At 38.3% G+C, this 18,313-nt stretch overlaps 1 protein-coding gene across 2 annotated transcripts in view; it reads right to left on the bottom strand.

The window, feature by feature from the left end:
* Nucleotides 1–18,313, bottom strand: part of ST18 (ST18 C2H2C-type zinc finger transcription factor) — a 277,028-nt gene that overhangs the window by 34,567 nt on the left and 224,148 nt on the right. For both annotated transcript variants that reach the window (XM_087707068.1, XM_087707069.1), the window contains 3 exons: nucleotides 9,527–9,639; nucleotides 5,681–5,743; nucleotides 5,258–5,326 (listed from right to left, as the gene is read on the bottom strand). In XM_087707068.1, the coding sequence (XP_087563194.1) occupies nucleotides 5,258–5,326; nucleotides 5,681–5,743; nucleotides 9,527–9,639 (245 nt within the window). The remainder of the gene's footprint in view (nucleotides 1–5,257; nucleotides 5,327–5,680; nucleotides 5,744–9,526; nucleotides 9,640–18,313) is intronic.

Genomic DNA, 18,313 nt, shown 5'->3' with positions numbered 1-18,313 from the left:
GGAGTCCTCAACCACCTTCTTGATAGATATAATCAGTCAACATCACTTTTAGGGTGCAAAGCATGATTCATTATCATAAGCTTCCTTGTTTTTCTGTCCAAATTGTCCAACTCCATCTGGGTTCAGTCAATTATTCCTGCAGAGTATCAAATCACAGGTATAGCCCAGGTATTTATGGCTTTTATGATGTTTCCTCCACTCAATTTGGACTTTAACATCTTGCAAATTCGTCAAATGTACTTGGCTGAAGTTAATTCCTTGACTTTATTATGCATTAAGTCAGAGGCCTCTAAAATCCCCAAGTATTTGTAGCCTTCTTCTGGTTTTACTGCCTTTATCATTTCTTCATTCTCAAGTTCTATTCCATCATCTTCTATGACCTTGCCTGCTTTGGCTGCCATTGTTGCACATTTGTCAATTCAAAACTGCATTCCAATGTCTTGGCTAAATTCTTTTGTGCTTTCAGTTTATTGGTCTTGTATGGTCTTGTATGCCGCCCACTCCTGAAGGATTCCGGGTGGCAATTAATAAATTCAGTTCAGCTTTTGTTTTACAAAACAGCTTCAAATCATCCATGTACACTAAGTGCGAAATTTTCAGTCCTTTCTTGTTTGTATCCATAGCTCATCTTCTTCGAAATGATTGTCAGAGGTAGCATTGAGAGAATAAAAAGTAGGGGTGAAAGGGAATTGCCCAGGAAAATGCCTCATTTAATTTCAACTTCACCCAGTACTTCTTCATTAGCTGTAAGCTTTGTTTTCCAGAGGTTCACTGAAGTTTCCTTGAATGTTTGTATGTTGCTACTGATGCCAAAGATTTTCAGGCATTTCTTGACCCAGCCATGGGGAACTGAATCAAACACTTTCTTATAGTCTATCCAAGCCATGAACAGGTTGGTTTGTCTTTTCTTTGAATTCTTTAGGATTAGTTTGTCAATCAGCAGTTGGTCCTTTGTTCCTCTTGAATTTTTGCAGCATCCTTTCTGTTCTACAGGAAGCAAGTTATTTCTTTCCAAGTATCCATAAATTTGGTTTGCAATGATACCAGTAAGGAGCTTGTATGTTGTTGGCAAACAGGTGATTGGCTTATTATTATTATTATTATTATTATTATTATTATTATTATTATTATTATTATTATTATTATACAATTGTATCACAGCGGCCAGTTGTTTCGCCGGATTTGGCATTGGTTACTAGTCGGGCCCCACCCAGGGGCCTAGGACGTCGTAACATATTTTCATAATATGCGTGCAGATCCAAGCAGTGCGGCTTTTTGCATTTGACTGATGGTGATTTTGTCAATTTTTAACTGTTTTAAATGTAATTCCAGTGCTTTTGGAATAGCACCCAGTGTGCCAATTACCACTGGAATTACCACTGCTGGTTTGTGCCATAGTCGTTGAATTTCGATTTTTAAGTCCTGGTATCTTGCGATTTTTTCATGTTCCTTCTCGGCGACCCTGCTATCACCTGGTATTGCGATGTCTATGATTGTGACCTTATTTTTCTCAACCAGTGTGATGTCTGGTGTATTATGCGCCAGTATTTTGTCGGTTTGTATACGGAAATCCCACAAGATCTTGACCATCTGATTTTCTGTGACTTTTTCAGGCTGATGTTCCCACCAGTTTGTTGCTGTTTTAATATTATAATTTTTGCACAAATTCCAATGGATCATTTGTGCTACTGAATTGTGCCGCAATTTATAATCAGTCTGCGCGATTTTTTTACAGCAGCTGAGAATGTGATCAACAGTTTCGTCAGCTTCTTTGCAAAGTCTGCATTTGGCATCATCAGAGGATTTTTCGATTTTGGCCTTAATGGCATTTGTGCGGATAGCTTGTTCTTGCGCAGCCAGGATTAGTGACTCTGTTTCTTTCTTTAATGTACCTGTTTTTAACCATAACCAAGTTTGTTCCCTGTCCACTTTATCTTTTATTTTTTCCAGAAATTGACCATGCAGTGCTTTGTTCTGCCAACTCTCCATTCTTGATTTTATCACATCTTTTCTGTATTCTTGTTTTGTCTGTTGGGCCTTCAGTAGATTTTTGTTCTTTACTTCGATTAATAGATGTTCTTGACTTTCTTTTAAATAATCAGCCAGTGCATGTTTTTCTTCTTCAACTGTTTGCTTCACTTGTAATAATCCTCTGCCACCTGATTTTCGGGGCAGATATAGTCTATCAGTATCACCACGTGGATGTAAACTGTAGTGCATTGTCATTAGTTTCCTGGTTTTTCGGTCCAAAAGGTCCAAATCAGTTTGTGTCCAGTTAACTATGCCAGCTGTGTATCTTATAACTGGTATTGCCCAGGTATTTATGGCCTTGATTGTATTTCCACCATTCAATTTAGATTTCAAAATTTTCCTAACTCTGTTGGTGTACTCTCGTCTGACAATAGTTTTTACTTCTCCATGCTTGATGTTATCCAACTGCAGAATGCCTAAGTATTTGTAGGCTTCATTTTCTTTGCATTTAATTAGTTGGCCATTGGGCATTTCAATTCCCTCAGATGCAGTGATTTTGCCCCTTTTTATGGATACAGTGGCACATTTTTCCATGCCAAACTGCATTGAAATATCGGTGCTGAATACTCGGACTGTATTTGTCAATGATTGGATTTCTATTTCTGACTTTCCATAGAGTTTCAAATCATCCATATATAGTAAATGCGAAATTTTTTCAGCTTTTTTGGCTGTTTGGTAGCCTAATTTCATTTTTTTTAAGATTACTGATAGTGGGATCATTGCGATGATGAAGAGAAGAGGTGAAAGTGAATCACCCTGGAAAATTCCTCGCTTGATGTTAACCATTCCGTAGCTCTCATTCCCTACTGCCAACTCAGTTCTCCATTGTTTCATTGCCTTTTCAGTAAAGGATGTAATATTTTTGCTAATGCCAGTTGTTTCTAAGCATTTTATGATCCAACTATGTGGCAGTGAGTCAAATGCCTTTTTGTAATCAATCCAGACCATATTCAAGTTCGTTTTTCTGTTCTTACAATTTTCTAATATCATTTTATCAATTAGAAGCTGATCTTTTGTGCCCCTGCTCCTTCTTTTGTTGCCTTTTTGCTCTACTGGCAAGATGTTGTTTGTTTCCAAATAATCCATCATGTTATCTGCAATAATGCCTGTGAGTAATTTGAAGGTTGTTGGCAAGCATGTTATTGGTCTATAGTTTTCAGGTGTTGTTCCTTTAGTTGGATCTTTCTGAATCAAGTATGTTTTTCCAGTTGTCAACCATTCATCAATTTGGCCCTTTTGTAAAATTTCATTCAGTTGCCTGGCCAATATTGCATGTAAACTGGTCAGATATTTGAGCCAGAAACCATGTAATTGGTCCTTTCCAGGTGATGTCCAATTCTTTACCTTTTTAACTCGATTTTTGACCATCTCAGTTGTTATTTCTAATACTTGCATTTGTTTGTTGCCAATGCTTTTCTCAAAGTCATGTATCCACTTTGCTTCCTTGTTGTAGTCCTTTGCATTTTCCCACAATTCTTTCCAGAATTCAACTGTGGCCTGTTTTTCTGGTTTTTCACTTTTGGTGTCACCATTTACATTAAGACTTTGATAAAAACGCCGTTGGTCTGATCGAAATTGCTGATTTTGTTTATATTGGATGATTCGTGCCTCATATCTTTCAATTTTTCTAGCTGTTGCTGTTATCTGCTGTTTTACAATCTCTACAGCTTCATTGATGTTTCTTGTATCCAATCTATATCTCCTGATTAGCCGATCTATGATTTTGTTGTTTTTAAGCCGTTGCTCATGCATGGTCTTTAAGTTACTAGCATCTGCCCTTAATTTTTTTATTTTTTGTTCTAAACGGATTATTATTATTATTATTATTATTATTATTATTATTATTATTATACAATTGTATCACAGCGGCCAGTTGTTTCGCCGGATTTCGCATTGGTTACTAGTCGGGCCCCACCTAGGAGCCTAGGACGTCAGTCTCCGTGATTTTTTTACAGCAGCTGATGCAATGCTTTGTTCTGCCAACTCTCCATTCTTGATTTTATCACATCTTTTCTGTATTCTTGTTTCGTCTGTTGGACCTTCAATAGATTTTTGTCCTTTACTTCGATTAATAGATGTTCTTGACTTTATTTTAAATAACCAGCCAGTGCATGTTTTTCTTTTTCAACTATTTGCTTCACTTGTAATAATCCTTTGCCACCTGATTTTCAGGGCAGGTATAGTCTATCAGTATGCTTGATGTTATCCAACTGCAGAATGCCTAAGTATTTGTAGGCTTCATTTTCTTTGCATTTAATTAATTGGCCATTGGGCATTTCAATCCCCTCACATGCAGTGATTTTGCCCCTTTTTATGGATACAGTGGCGCATTTTTCCATGCCAAACTGTATTGAAATATCGGTGCTGAATACTCGGACTGTGTTTGTCAATGATTGGATTTCTATTTCTGACTTTCCATAGAGTTTCAAATCATCCATATATAGTAAATGTGAATTTTTTTCAGCTTCTTTGGCTGTTTGGTAGCCTAATTTCATTTTTTTTAATATTACTGATAATGGGATCATTGCGATGATGAAGAGAAGAGGTGAAAGTGAATCACCCTGGAAAATTCCTCACTTGATATTAACCATTCCGTAGATCTCATTCCCTACTGCCAACTCAGTTCTCCATTGTTTCATCGCCTTTTCAGTAAAGGATGTAATATTTTTGCTAATGCCAGTTGTTTCTAAGCATCATCATCATCATCATCATCATCATCATCATCATCATCATCATCATCATTATTATTATTATTATTATCTTTATTGCACTAATAGCAGCATCTAATTTATGGGACCTTTGGATCAGCTGTTCTCCATGCAATCAAACTGGTGGGTCTGGATCATTTTAATGTTTATACTATTAGAAATTCATCCGCAAAATGGGAGAAATAAGTCTCCAACACTACCACCACTGTTGTCATTGTAGTCCTCCAGGAGATAGAGGACAAGGGTTTTACCACAATACCTATCTAACTGGATCCTTTCCCACCCACAACCACATCCGTCTGAACTTTCCATCATGCAATTTTAATTACAAGAGATTGGAATGGCTTAATTAAGCTAAAAAAAAAAAATCCTGGTAAAAGTGATTTATGATGTTTGAAAAAAGAGAGCACTAATAACCTTACTTGCTGCTCTTATTAAATAATGGATTTTGAGGAGGGAAAACCCTGCAAAGAAACATATCAGTCAATACCTCCCCTTTCTTTGGAACAAATACATACTTAAGTTCTTGAGAATTGGCCGCCATTAAGGATTTTAACGTCTTGTCAGCCAAAGGACACCCAGAAACACTAAGAAAATGAAATGCAAGACAATTTTAAGGATATTGTAACAAAATAATAATTAAAAAGATTACTGTTTGTTTTCTTTTTAGAAATAAATTAAAAGCTTAACCACCAAATCCAAGACTTCAGGATTAATATTATTTTTTTTGTTTCAGTAAATACATGCAGTTGAAGGGGATCTTGTGAATTACCAAGTCCAAAGTATTTAGGATCTTACAGATTAAAATATATTTTAAATTGGGCCTAGAAATGTATACTGGTCTTGGTTATTATTATTACAACTACTTATTATTACAACTGGCAATTGCAGTCTTGTATCTTTATAGTTTGTTAAATTCTCTCACATTTCATTTTTTTTACCTGCGGTGAGATGCATAGTTTCCCGTTACGTGACCACTACCATCGCATCCTGGAGTTGGACACCTAAGAAAATAAAGTGAACCAGTCAGACACAAATTAATTAAGAAAAAAAAAAGCATAAGAGGGAATAACTATCTTCTGATGGAGGAACCATGTTCTGATGCTCTCCATGATCATTGGTCTGCGCAAAAGATTTGATGTATTGCAGTAGTCTGTACTCCAGTAGGATTGGCACCAGTGGTGGGTTGCAGGCGGTACGCCACGATACGGGCATACCGGAGCCTGTCTGGGGCACCAGGTACCACTCCGGTATGGTGCTCCGGAGGGGCCACCCATCTGCCCACGCTCCTTACCTGTCTTTACGTCTTCTGCGCATGCACACGGCATGTACAGCGCCTGTGTGACGCTCCGCCAAGCAGCTGGAGCATCACGAAGGCTTGCGGAGACATTGCTGGACTGAAAAATGCATGTGTGTGTTGTGCGCAGTGTGCTGCGCATGTCCATGTGGACGACGTCAGGCCTGTTCCAACCATACCAGCTGGAACAAGATCCGGAACCCACCACTTGTTGGCACAGTTGTTTTGGGAGGTGCCTGTGTACCTGTTATACAAGCAACACTCATGGTACCAGCCAGAGGTGGTATTCAGCCAGTTCTGACAGGTTCTGGAGAACTGGTATTGAAAATTTTGAGTAGTTCAGATAACCGGCAAATAGGCTGGCCCTGCCCCCACTGCTTCCTAGCCTTCCAGCTGATCTTCTTTTGTTGCCCTGAACAGGAGAATGGAGCTGGAAAGCAGGTTAGTGGGGTAGGAAGGGAATTGAGATTTTGCAGTATCCTTCCCCTGCCATGCCTACAAAGCCATGCCCACAGAACCAGTAGTAAAAAAAAAATAAAAAATGAATCCCACCATTGGTACTGGCAATATGAAGTGGCTTCATTGACATGCATGGATAATTTGGGAAACTTCTTGAAGCAACTGCACAGTATTTCTCAACCTTAGCAACTTTGGAGTGTTTTGACTTCAACACTCAGAATTTCTCAAGCAAATAGGTGGAGAATTCTGGGAATTGAAGTCCAGACATCTTAAAGTTGCTAAGGTTGAGAAACACACTTCTAAAGGATGTTCCTGCCTCTGGGCTTTGAGGAGAGCCATTCCATTCAAGTCACTATGCTTTCTGAAGTGTTCCTTCAAATGCTTTATATAATGAAATGTGTAAGTAATGAGGAAGCTGTCTATCTTCTTTCTGTCTTTGCTTGCTTATGGCTAAGCAAAGCTCATATTTCCAATATTTCTGGGAAGGAGGGAGGGAGGGAGGGAGGGAGGGAGAGAGAGAGAGAGAGAGAGAGAGAGAGATTCTTTCTATATGCCTGTTTTAATTCCTTTTTATCAGGATCTGAACCTTAGTTCAAATCCTGGTTTGAAAAAAACTTAGAACTTCTTTTCCTTATACTGGAAACAGTGACATTCAGGCATCAGACATCTGGAACTTTAGAAGTCCACCCCCACCTCTTGGTTCACTTCTACCCTCTGCCTGACATACTTTTTATTACCCTTATTTGTCTATTTCTCTTTTCCAGTAAATCTCCTCTACCTAAACTGCAATAATCTGGCTCACTGCTAGAGTTAGAACTTTCTGTGTCTTGTAATAGTTGTAGCAACCCAAATATCTTAGGATGTGATTAGATGCAATGAATTAAATGCAGAAAGGAAATGCACATGGAAAAACACATAGTTGACAAGTTCCACTGTGGCAAGCTCCTAATCTAAGCCCTTTAAAAGAAAAACATATTTTAGTGGCTTCCAGTGCTAGTTAAAAAAATAAAAAATAAATGAAGTTTACTACTGGTTTCGCCGATGCTGGTATTACCTGTTATAAAAAGTCAAAAGTTCCACATATATAGAAGAAAGAGATGGGGAAAGAGAAAAGCAAACATAGAAAGCTATGTGTGTATGATGGAAAAACATGTAAGAGTGAAAATATAGACTTGCTGAGAAATCAGATAATATTACTGTTTATTTTAATAGTGTTTTAATTGGAGGTGCACTTAGTTTAATTATATAAAATACCTTCTCATGATTGTCTTCCTTTCTACCTGCTTATAGCTGCCTTACTCAATGTTAACTAGTGACATTATAATGATTACTAATTAGTATAACAAGAGCAGCTGAACTCAGGTCCCCAAAAGAGGAGGGAAAGACTAGTTTGGGAAAATACTGCTTTAGTGTAATAAACATGGATTATAATACTATAAGTATTTTCACTGAGATGCATCTGCATTTTTGATAGGGGAAAATGAAGATGGGAGCTGCAAAGCTATAGCCTGAAGAGATGAAAATGTATTGTTTTCTCATAAAGTAACTAAATCATTTAATTATTCAGTCAGCTATCCACTAATGAGTTGAGCCTTCTAACATTTTTTCTATTTTCTTTTTAAATAATTAATTGAGTACAACTTTCGGTAATATCCTTAAACCATCAGTGAATCTCCCCATTGTAGCTGCTTAATAGTATTTCAAAAATAGACAATATAGTTTCTTTTAAGTAGCAGTATAACACATCTGATAACCTTGTTCATTCTGTGGAATGCAATTTGCCTTGGTATAATATAATCATTGAAGAGGTCATTAATATTCTAAAAGATGTAATCCATATTTATATTTGCATTGTAATTGAGCTTCAGACAGAATTTCTCTGTATAATTGCTGTTGTCATTCTTGGTATTTCCTCATGATGGAGCCATTTGCATTACAAATTCTGTCAGCAAATATTTGGTAAAAGTTCCTTGCCCTGAGTGTTACTTTTAGACCTTTTACATACTTGTATTGAAACATATTTCAGTTAAATTACACAGCCAAGCATATTATAGATGCACATTAGCAAGCAAAAGAACTATTACTGGGTGCTTTAAAATCTAATGCAAAGTTTACAAGGTATGTAAGTTATTATATGCAGAGTTTAATTATATTCTGTGTTTATTGTGTTAAACCATCGGGGAGCCTGGGAATTAACATTCTACAAGTGGAATTCATGAATCAGTGAATGAAAAATATGATTTTAATCCAATACATTCCATTAATATTTTCTTCATACAAGAAAACTAAAACACAACTGATGCAATGTATGTGTGTGTGTGTGTGTGTGTGTGTGTGTGTGTGTGTATGTATGTATGTATGTATGTACGTACGTACGTACGTACGTACCGTATTTTTTGGAATATAAGACGCACCAGAATATAAGATGCACCAAGGTTTGAAGAGGCAAATTAAAAAAAAAAAGTTTTTGCACTCTACAAACCTCCCAAAAATGGCCCGTTTTTTGTGAAAACAGGCCCGTTTTTGTAAAAAAGGGAATGAATAGCCCTTAGGAGGCTTGTAGAGTGCTCCTGGGGGGGGGAGCAAAAAACAAGCAAAAAAAGGCCCATTTGTTTTGCAAAAACAGACTCATTTTTTGTCAAAACAGTGCATGGATAGCCTGTAGGAGGCTTGTAGAGTGCTCCTGGGGGCTGGTGAGGCAAAATTGAGCAAAAAATGACCCTTTTTTGCTCATTTCCGCCCTCCCCAGCCCCAGGAGCTCACTGAAAGCCTCCTAAAAGCTATGCATGGCCATTTTGGTGAAGGGGGTGGGGTTTCTGGAGGCAAAAAATGCTGTATTCAGTGTATAAGATGCCCCCAGATTTTCAGCCTCTCTTTTGAGGGAAAAAGGTGAATTTTATACTTCGAAAAATATGGTGTCTGTCTGTCTGTCTGTCTGTCTGTCTGTCTGTCTGTCTGTCTGTCTGTCTGTCTATCTATCTATCTATCTATCTATCTATCTATCTATCTATCTATCTATCTATCTACTCACATGATCAGTTCCTTTTTGAGATCTCTTGAATGGACCTTGAGTTTTGGACTAGGTTCCGAGATGTCCAAAGATTTCTTTTCCTCCAGTGTTTCAGGACAGATTGCAGGATCTTTCTGAAATAATAGAAGAGACTGTTATTTTGAAGAACTGCTATCTTTTAATCCATTTCTCCCCAACCTGATGCCACCCAAAATCTGTGGACACCACAGTTTCAGTTACCTAACCCACTCAGCTAACTCAGAGTAAATAGAAACTGTTAAAAAAAACCAACAGTTTTTAGTTTAGTGCTATTTCACACAAATCTTTATAAATGTAGTGGGAAAATGTATAGAAATTTTACTTTTTTATGAGTAGTCATTATGTACTCATTGAAACAGATTGTTAGGTCTTGGGGAAATTGTGCAAATTATTTGCAATTATAAACCTATTTTTATGCTTCTCCAAACAGAAGTTAGTCAAAATAAAGGAATGCCAGATTTTATAAGCTGATTCTTGGTTTGTGATAAACCATGATGTGGTTTATTTGGGTTTGGTTTAACAAGATATATTATTGCAGCCAGGGTCATTCAATTTCTGTGTTGTATGTTGAATGCCACTATGATTTGTTCCTCAAACTATGGCTTAATACAGTGATGGGCAACCTTTTTGGCATGGTGTGTCAAAAATCGGCAAAAAATCGAGCATAACTCGCATTGTGTGTCACTTTGACAAAAACATAAGACTCTCTGTGCCGGCCTGACTGGAGAGAGGTGCACACTGTTCCCGCGCTCCTCTCCTGTGGGTCCTCCCTCGCCGCACTGATGACGTGTGTGCGCACGGCACGCACGCCTTACCAGCAGCCCCTGCGCTCAGAAAGGGGCGGCGGCGATACAGTAAGTGAGTGTGGGCGGGGGAGATCACACGTCCCCCCCCCGTTCCTCCAGCACAGATTCTTTCATCCTCGGCGGCCGTGCAGGAGCCGAGGATGAATCGCATGAAATCCTGTGCGTGTCACCCCAAATGGCTACGCGTGTCAGCACTGACACGCGTGTCATAGGTTCGCCATCACTGGCTTAATAAGTCACATGAACCTGGGGTGGGTTGTCAATTTTTTTTACCACCGGTTCAGGCGCACTTTCACTTGCGTGCAATGATTGTGCACATGTGCAGAAGCTTCTGCGTATCCGCAGAAGCGTCTGGGTGGGTGGAGCCTCCCACCATCGCTACTACCAATTCACCTAATCTGAGCCGAACCGGCAACAACCCACCTCTGATATGAATCTAACCATACCATCTGGACAGAAAAAGTAATCAGCATGTTCACCATACTGCAGTAGTTCAATACCAAATAATAATGTCATGATCACCTTATATCATCTGTCATCTTAAAGTCTGTACTCAGAGTGTGTTGTATCTACTCAAATATAAGAGACAGCTATTGGAAAAAAGTTTATTAATGTGACCTTTTCTGTATGCTTGTACAATCTGTCTTCAAAAGCAGAAAACTAGAGGCAAACCTCATTATTGAATACAAAGGTATATTAGACACAGTGGTAAGGTCCAGGAAGCTAGTATGAAGTAAACAAAAAGTCTCCCACAAGTATGAGTTGTTTGTTTGTTTGTTTGTTTAATTAACGTCTCCCTATTCTGTTTCTAAGTGATTAGTTAGGCTGTCTCTATGTGTGAGCATTATTTGAGAAGCCGAGTTACATAGTTCTTAGGATCCTTGCCAGCCTCCATATTCCTACCCATTCAGGAGGAGGGGGAAAATCAAATGAAATTCCATTAATGTACAGATGGACATTTATATTGATTTTTGCAAAGACCAGAACATAATGACAACACAAATAACAGATAATAGCATCTGGCACTTTTAACATTTTAAGCCCTGAAATCTTTGGAAAACTGACAGTTGAACTAAACTAAAAGCTGCAGTTATTTCTCAGTTTTTTCATTCCTTTTAAAAAGAATATCAGCTTTTTCCAATTCAGAATTTTATTATTTATTTATCTATTTTTGAGGAGGACATTTGGACAGATAGGCTATTTCTTTCTTAGGAAAAAAACCTTCTAGAAATGACCTTCAAGTTAACAATCAGTTCTATCTGTGTCTATATGTATGTATATATATTGAACTAGACATAATAATGATTACTTGCTACATCTAATATAGTACCTTTATAGTATGCTGTTTTTGACCTAAGATTTTTTTCATTTATAGCCAATATTATTTGGATCTAATACATTTTAGACATGAATCGGACACAAAATTATTCAGATAAAAAGATAAATATTTTATCTCTTCCTTCCTGTATTCCCAAGGCCCATTTGGAGAATATTTTTGGTTCATGCCTGACCCATGTATGCTATCATACTTTTACTTTTCTTTATATTATAAATGACAGTATAAATATCTCTATTTGATGAATGTTTCGTGGACTTTTGGACTCGTGCTGGAGCCCATCCTCCAGATTGGTGAGACAGAAGTTCCCCAAGGATGGGCTCCAAAAACTGAGACCAAAAACTCTGAAAATTAAACCTCTGGTCCCAGTGATTGACCCATATTGGATTCTGCATCTTTATTTCAGTACTTTATGTAAACATTTAATTTCAGTTCACAATCCTTCTCAGCTGTTCCAGCTGCAGAAAATATTACTCTAGATTCATCCTTGAAGATAAATATTATCAGAAAGACTCACAGGGTCATAGAATTAATGTGGCCTTAAAGCAATTTAGCTCAACTTCTGCTTAGTGCTCGACAGTTCTTATCATTGGGAAATTCTTCCTAATATTCACCCTTAGTTTTAATTTACATTCTTTTGTCTTTGTCCAGCTTCCAGTCTGAGTCAAGAACAGATATGTCCCATCTTATAACATATAACATCATATCATATTAGCCTGCCTCCAAGCCTGGTGTTAGCCACAAATTTGATAAGCACATTTTCCAATTTTGTAAGGCTACTTATAAAGAAACTCAATGGCACCTGAACAGTGATAGAACCATGATATTTATTTCTATGATGATGTGGAATCATTTAATTTATACTTTTTGCATTTGATTGATATGTCTGACTTCAGAACTATCTAAGTCAGACATATTCATCTTGGCCATGAAGATAAAGAGAGGCTATATCAAGAGATTACTTTACTGAGATCAAGTAAAGTAAATTTACTACATCTAACTCATTCATCTACCAAACTAATTTCTCTGTCATAAGAAGATAAAGGTGTACTTGAATAGAACTTGTTCCTCTGAAACTGATGCTGGCTTTTGGTAATGGTACTGTTTCCCCTCCCTAAGTGTTCACAGAGACAATTTTTGATAAATTGTTCTAAAAACTTGCCCAGTATAGATATAAAACTAACTGGTCTGTAACCTCTCAGGGCCTTCTTACTCCACCTTTTAAATTCTGACAAGATGGATGCTGTTGTCAGCCATTCAGTCATGCCCGGTCCTCTAAGGATCAACACTTTCCATGCCCCTCTGCCTTGCACTGCTTCCTTCAGATCTGCCATGGTCATTCTGATGTCATCCTTTATATACTGTCCAGCCAACAGATATTAGGATAGTCTCTTCTCCTTTTTCCGTTGATCGCTCCCAGCATCATTAACTTTTTGAGTGAGTCAGTTTGCATGACATGAACAAGGTATGACAGCTTCTGTTTGGAGATCTTGACTTCAAGTGATATTTTTGATGAAGTTTGGTCTAGCAGTTCTTTATTTGTTATTTTTGCACTCTGTGGGATGCATAATAGTTGCCTCCAACAACATAGTTCAAAGGTGTCCACCCTTCTCCTATCCACTGTTCCCTCTAATGTGCACGGCTGCGCGGCCGCGAACATTGCAAGAAAACCCCGCGCAGCAGTTTCTATCTGCCGCGCAGAGATTTCTGTAAAGGAAACGTGTGGAAGTCCTTTGCAGGTGGCTACAACTGGATCCAGCAGTGCTGTTGGAGGAAGAGGAGGCGAACCAGCCTGCCACCACTGGCCACCGCCAGCCCCGCCGCTATTCCCGCCCCCTTCCCAGCCCCACAGTCCAGCATTCGCAGCAGAAACAGCCCCGGGTCTCCTCTGCCGCTCCCTGCAGTTTCTGGACGGGGATCCCTTGGAGAGGGGATTCCTTCCTGCGAGACCCCGTCCAGAAAATGCGGGGAGCGGCAGCGGAGACCCGGGGCTGTTTCTGCTGTGACCGCTGGACTGTGGGGCTGGGAAGGGGGCGGGAAGAGCGGCGGGGCTGGCGGTGGCCGTCTCGCTCCGCCCACCTGCTTGCTGATTGGTCTTTAGAATCTGTCGCCTGTCTCTCCCCCCACGGAAAATCCAGATGTTGCTCTTAATAAAATGACCTTTGCCTTTTTTGAGAGAGAGAGGGAAAAAATGGAAGGACAAGAATCTGGATACTGCCTAGTGTTCCCTGGTGCCGGTTCTGTCCTTTGGCTGTGCCCAAACTCTAGCCTTCCTCCGCAGCCCCCCCCCTCATCTTTGGACTGCGTGTCTCGAGGTTTTCTCCCACACCCTTTTACTGAGAGGAACTGCCTCCCCTTAAACAGTAAACAGTTGAAAGGGACCTTAGAGGTCATCTAGTCCACCCCCTGCTCATGCAGGAAATCTATACTAGGGATTTGAACCGCCAAACTGCCGACCTTTCTGATTGGGCCTTCTGGCATAGAAACACCAGCAAAAATACATTCAATACATTAAAACCACCAGGAAGAAAAAAGGAAGTGAACCCTTGTTAAATCTGAAGTCCCTTTTTTCAGAATTTCAGACCTGGACAGCCCCTTTGGATCTCTTACACCTGATGATTAGGAAAACCTGGGGTTGATCTAAGCCAGAATCTCCAAACAACTAGCTGAGGAATTCTGGGAGTTGAAGTTCACAAATCTTCAAGTTGCCAAATGGTCTCCTGCGTGAGGGGTGGTGGATTGGACTAGATGACCTCCAAGGTCCCTTCCAACTCTGTTGCTGTTTAAATGTAAGGCACAAATCCTTCTGATGCCTCACCAGGTGCTGCGAAGGATGTCAACCAGATAAGAGCTGAAAACAGCACGAAGCCCCTCCCCTCTTGGGAGCAGAGCCCGACCAGCTCCTGATTGGAGTGGAGGCAGGCAAGGGGAGATTTTGCCCCACTCTTTTGGGGGGGGGGCTAGGCAAAAGTTCTCTAGGGACACAGTGGCTCAGTGGCTAAGATGCTGAGCTTGTGGATCAGAAAGGTTGGCAATTCGGTGGTTCAAATCCCTAGCGCCGTGTAATGGAGTGAGCTCTCCCTACTTGTCCCAGCTTCTGCCAACCTAGCAGTTTGAAAGCATGTAAAATGCAAGTAGAAAAGTAGGAACCACTTTTGGTGGGAAGGTAACAGCGTTTCATGCACCTTCAGCATTTAGTCATGACCACAGTGAGGACAGGACAAGAAGCAATGGAAACTTGTCAGAAGGAGACTCAAGCTGGAAATAAGGAGAAATCTGACAGTAAGAACAATTAAAATCAATGGAATCTTAATTCATTTGCTACAGGTTTTCAAAAGAATGGACGGCCATTTGTCTCAGATGATATAAAGACTCCTGCCTTGGACAAGGGGCTAGACTAGAAGACCTCCAGTATCCCTTCTGATTCTATGATTTTAAAAACCACAAGCTTTTTACAGCTCGCTTGCAACTTTACCAAATTTAATTCAGCCATTTCCTTTTGTTATTAAATGGGTATTGCTAGTTCAATGCACATGCCCTCCACTTTTAAGATGCTGAAAAAATCCCCATGACCTGCAACAAAATTCATTCTTCCACTCTTATCTTGCCCTAACTTCTGATAGGTTCCTGAAATATAGATCTATAAAATTTAGTGAAAATATTTCTATCTATTTTAATACAGACTCGTAAAACAGATTGGGACAAATGACATTAGTGCTCTGGGCTAATAGCAGGTTTACTCTATTTGGATTTTCAGATAAAAGGTATCTTTTGTGCTAAGTTCTAACAATGTAGTTCTCTAATGTAACTATGAAACAGTCCAAATATATAATTCCCTTCAGGGAGGAATTCTGGGAGTTGAAGTCCACAAGTCTTAAAGCTGTCACGTTTGAAGACCCTTGGGTTTTTTTCCCCTAAAGGGTAGGGGTGCAAGGGTCTTGTAACAACAGCTTTAAGACTTGCGTGCTTCAAATGCCAGACTTTCTGAGCCAACATTTTGGTTGCTAAGCAGGAGCGTTGTTAAGTGATACTGATATTATATAACACTTTTAATTAAGCGGGTACCTTGAATAAACATAACTTTGAGTTTCAAATAATACTGATTTTGTTATTGTCTTAGGTGACATCTGTGAAAAAAATTCAGGTGCTCAGGCATGAAAATATGCCGTTCAAACACTATACTTTTCTGCTCACACTGAAAAAAAATTAGAGGGAACATTGCTCCTATCTGCCTTTTTTAGAGTCCAAGTTTCGGCAGCCTTAAGTAGACATGGAAAAATTATTGTGTTAACTAATTTGCATTTGATTGTGACTCTTCCAGATGTTAATCATGCAAGACATTACAGTTCTTCCAAGTGCTATACACTTTCTGATCTCAGGGCTGCAGTCATCACTTTGGTCAATTTTAGAGCCCAGAAAGATGAACTCCTTTACTTTTTCAATGGTCTCATTATTGATCTGCACTCTGACCTTTGTGTTCTTTTACTAAATGTTTTATCTGTTTGCAAATAAAGATTCCTGTTACAACTCTATGCTTTTTGCATGTAAAACTACTCTGCCTTGCTTTCTGTTAGTTCTATTTTTTAGCATTTTAAAAATATCCTTCAAGGTATCAGTTCTAGACTGCATAAACAGAGGGATAGAATCAAGATCATGTGAAGTGTTAATACCACTTTATAATGCCTTGGTAAGGCCACACTTGGAATACTGAATCCAGTTTTGGTTACCATGATGTAAAAAAGATGTTGTAACACTAGAAAGAGTGCAGAGAAGAGCAACAAAGGTGATTAGGAGACTGGAGGCTAAAACATATGAAGAATGGTTGCAGGAACTGGGTATGTCTAGTTTAATGAAAAGAAGGAGTAGGGGAGTCATTATAGCAGTGTTCTGATATCTTAGGGGCTGCCACAAAGAAGAGGGAGATCTAAGAGAATTGTTCCCTCAGAGAATTCTCCAAGGGAACAAGAAGCAATGGGTGGAAAATAATCAAGGAAAGAAGCAACTTAGAACTAAGGAGAAATTTCCTGCAAGTTAGAATAAAGAATCAATAGAACAACTTGCTTCCCGAAGTTGTGAATGCCCCAACACTGGAAGTCTTTAAGAAAATGTTGGATAGCCATTTGTCTGAAGTAGTGTAGGATTTCCTGCATAAGCAGGGGGTTGGACTAGAAGATCTCCAAGGAACCTTCCAACTTTGTTATTCTATTCTGTCTTTTATGTATAATCACAACTCTATTATTATCAGATTTTGGAGATGCCTTTGGACATATTTTCTAAATTAAGATTTCTAGTTCTACCTCTTTATTGCTATCATATTTTGTGAATTGATACACAAGTTACTGAAGACTGAAGATATCATATTTATTGGTCTCCCTACTGTCTTCTATTGTTGATTTTTGAGCATACTTTTCTTGGGCTCCACCATTATCATCTGCAAGTATGTACATAATGTCCAGCATTTTTCCAAGTGTGTTCCTTTGGAAACGTCTTGATAAAATTTGCAAGATTCTTGGCATTACGGGTTCCCTATTCATGAAGTTTTCATTTGAAGATGGGAGGTAGTGGAGATTTTCTATACCTTAAATTATATCATTATACTTTTTTTTTACTATTATCAAATTTGAATGGCTGTATGCAATATAAAATATCCTTCTTTCAATATTTTGAAATAGTCACACATTAAGTTAATTTACTTGAATTTTTTGAGACTCAAAATGTAATAGATTAGATATAAATCATTCCACTAACAAATCAGTTTGAATATCATGATATAATATTAATAGAAAATTGCATTTTGATCTTTTGTTCATGTCAAATTGACATTATGAGCTTATAAATTGTTAAAAATTGTTATGTGAAATGTTTGAATGGTTAATGGGATTTTTACTTTTAACCAGTTACTTAATTCATTTTCATATGCCCACAAGCAATATTTACAATTATAACTTCTAGTGACACATTGATGTGGGCCTGCAGTATTTTCAGCTTCAGAGACACTTAAATTATTAGATATGATTACCAAAAGTATAAGAATATAAGATCCCACAATTAACCTTTATAAATCTTTGTCAATGAATTAATTCACTACGCAAATGTTAAAAACTAAATAGAACAAAGAACAAAGAATTGGAAGTTCCCATTTCTTTTGTCAAGAAATTTTCATATATAAAAATTAAATAATTCCTAGATTATGCCATATTTAATTAAAATAAATTGGATCTATTGTATTTTTACTGGAAAAATATTAATGTTCATTATGTTGTTTAGTACATGGTAAGAATGTTTCATTCAGACACATTTCTGCAATGACCTAAAACTGCTATATTCTAGGAAGAAGTCATATATATTACTTCAACAGTCGATTTTATAAAACTTTGCCATTGTTCCATTATATTGTGGATTCAGGAAGATAGCACACTTTTTTGTGAGAACTTGTTTGATCTACAAAAAGCAGTACACCAACTTTATTTTATTTTGTGAATCCCTGAGGTGATAAAATCCATTGTTCTAGGGAGATTCAGAAAGAGGAAATATCTCAAAAAGTTGGAGTTTGCTCTTCATGTCCATATCTTCAGGCTGATTGCTCAGCTCAGACACAAGCCTTTATTGCTTTTTTATATGTTTTTA

The sequence above is a fragment of the Thamnophis sirtalis genome, unplaced genomic scaffold, assembly GCF_051295495.1.
Source record: "Thamnophis sirtalis isolate CommonGarterSnake01/CBP01778 unplaced genomic scaffold, rThaSir2_p1.2 scaffold_2, whole genome shotgun sequence".
Classification (NCBI taxonomy): Eukaryota; Metazoa; Chordata; class Lepidosauria; order Squamata; family Natricidae; genus Thamnophis; species Thamnophis sirtalis.
This window is presented reverse-complemented; position numbering and strand designations above follow the sequence as displayed.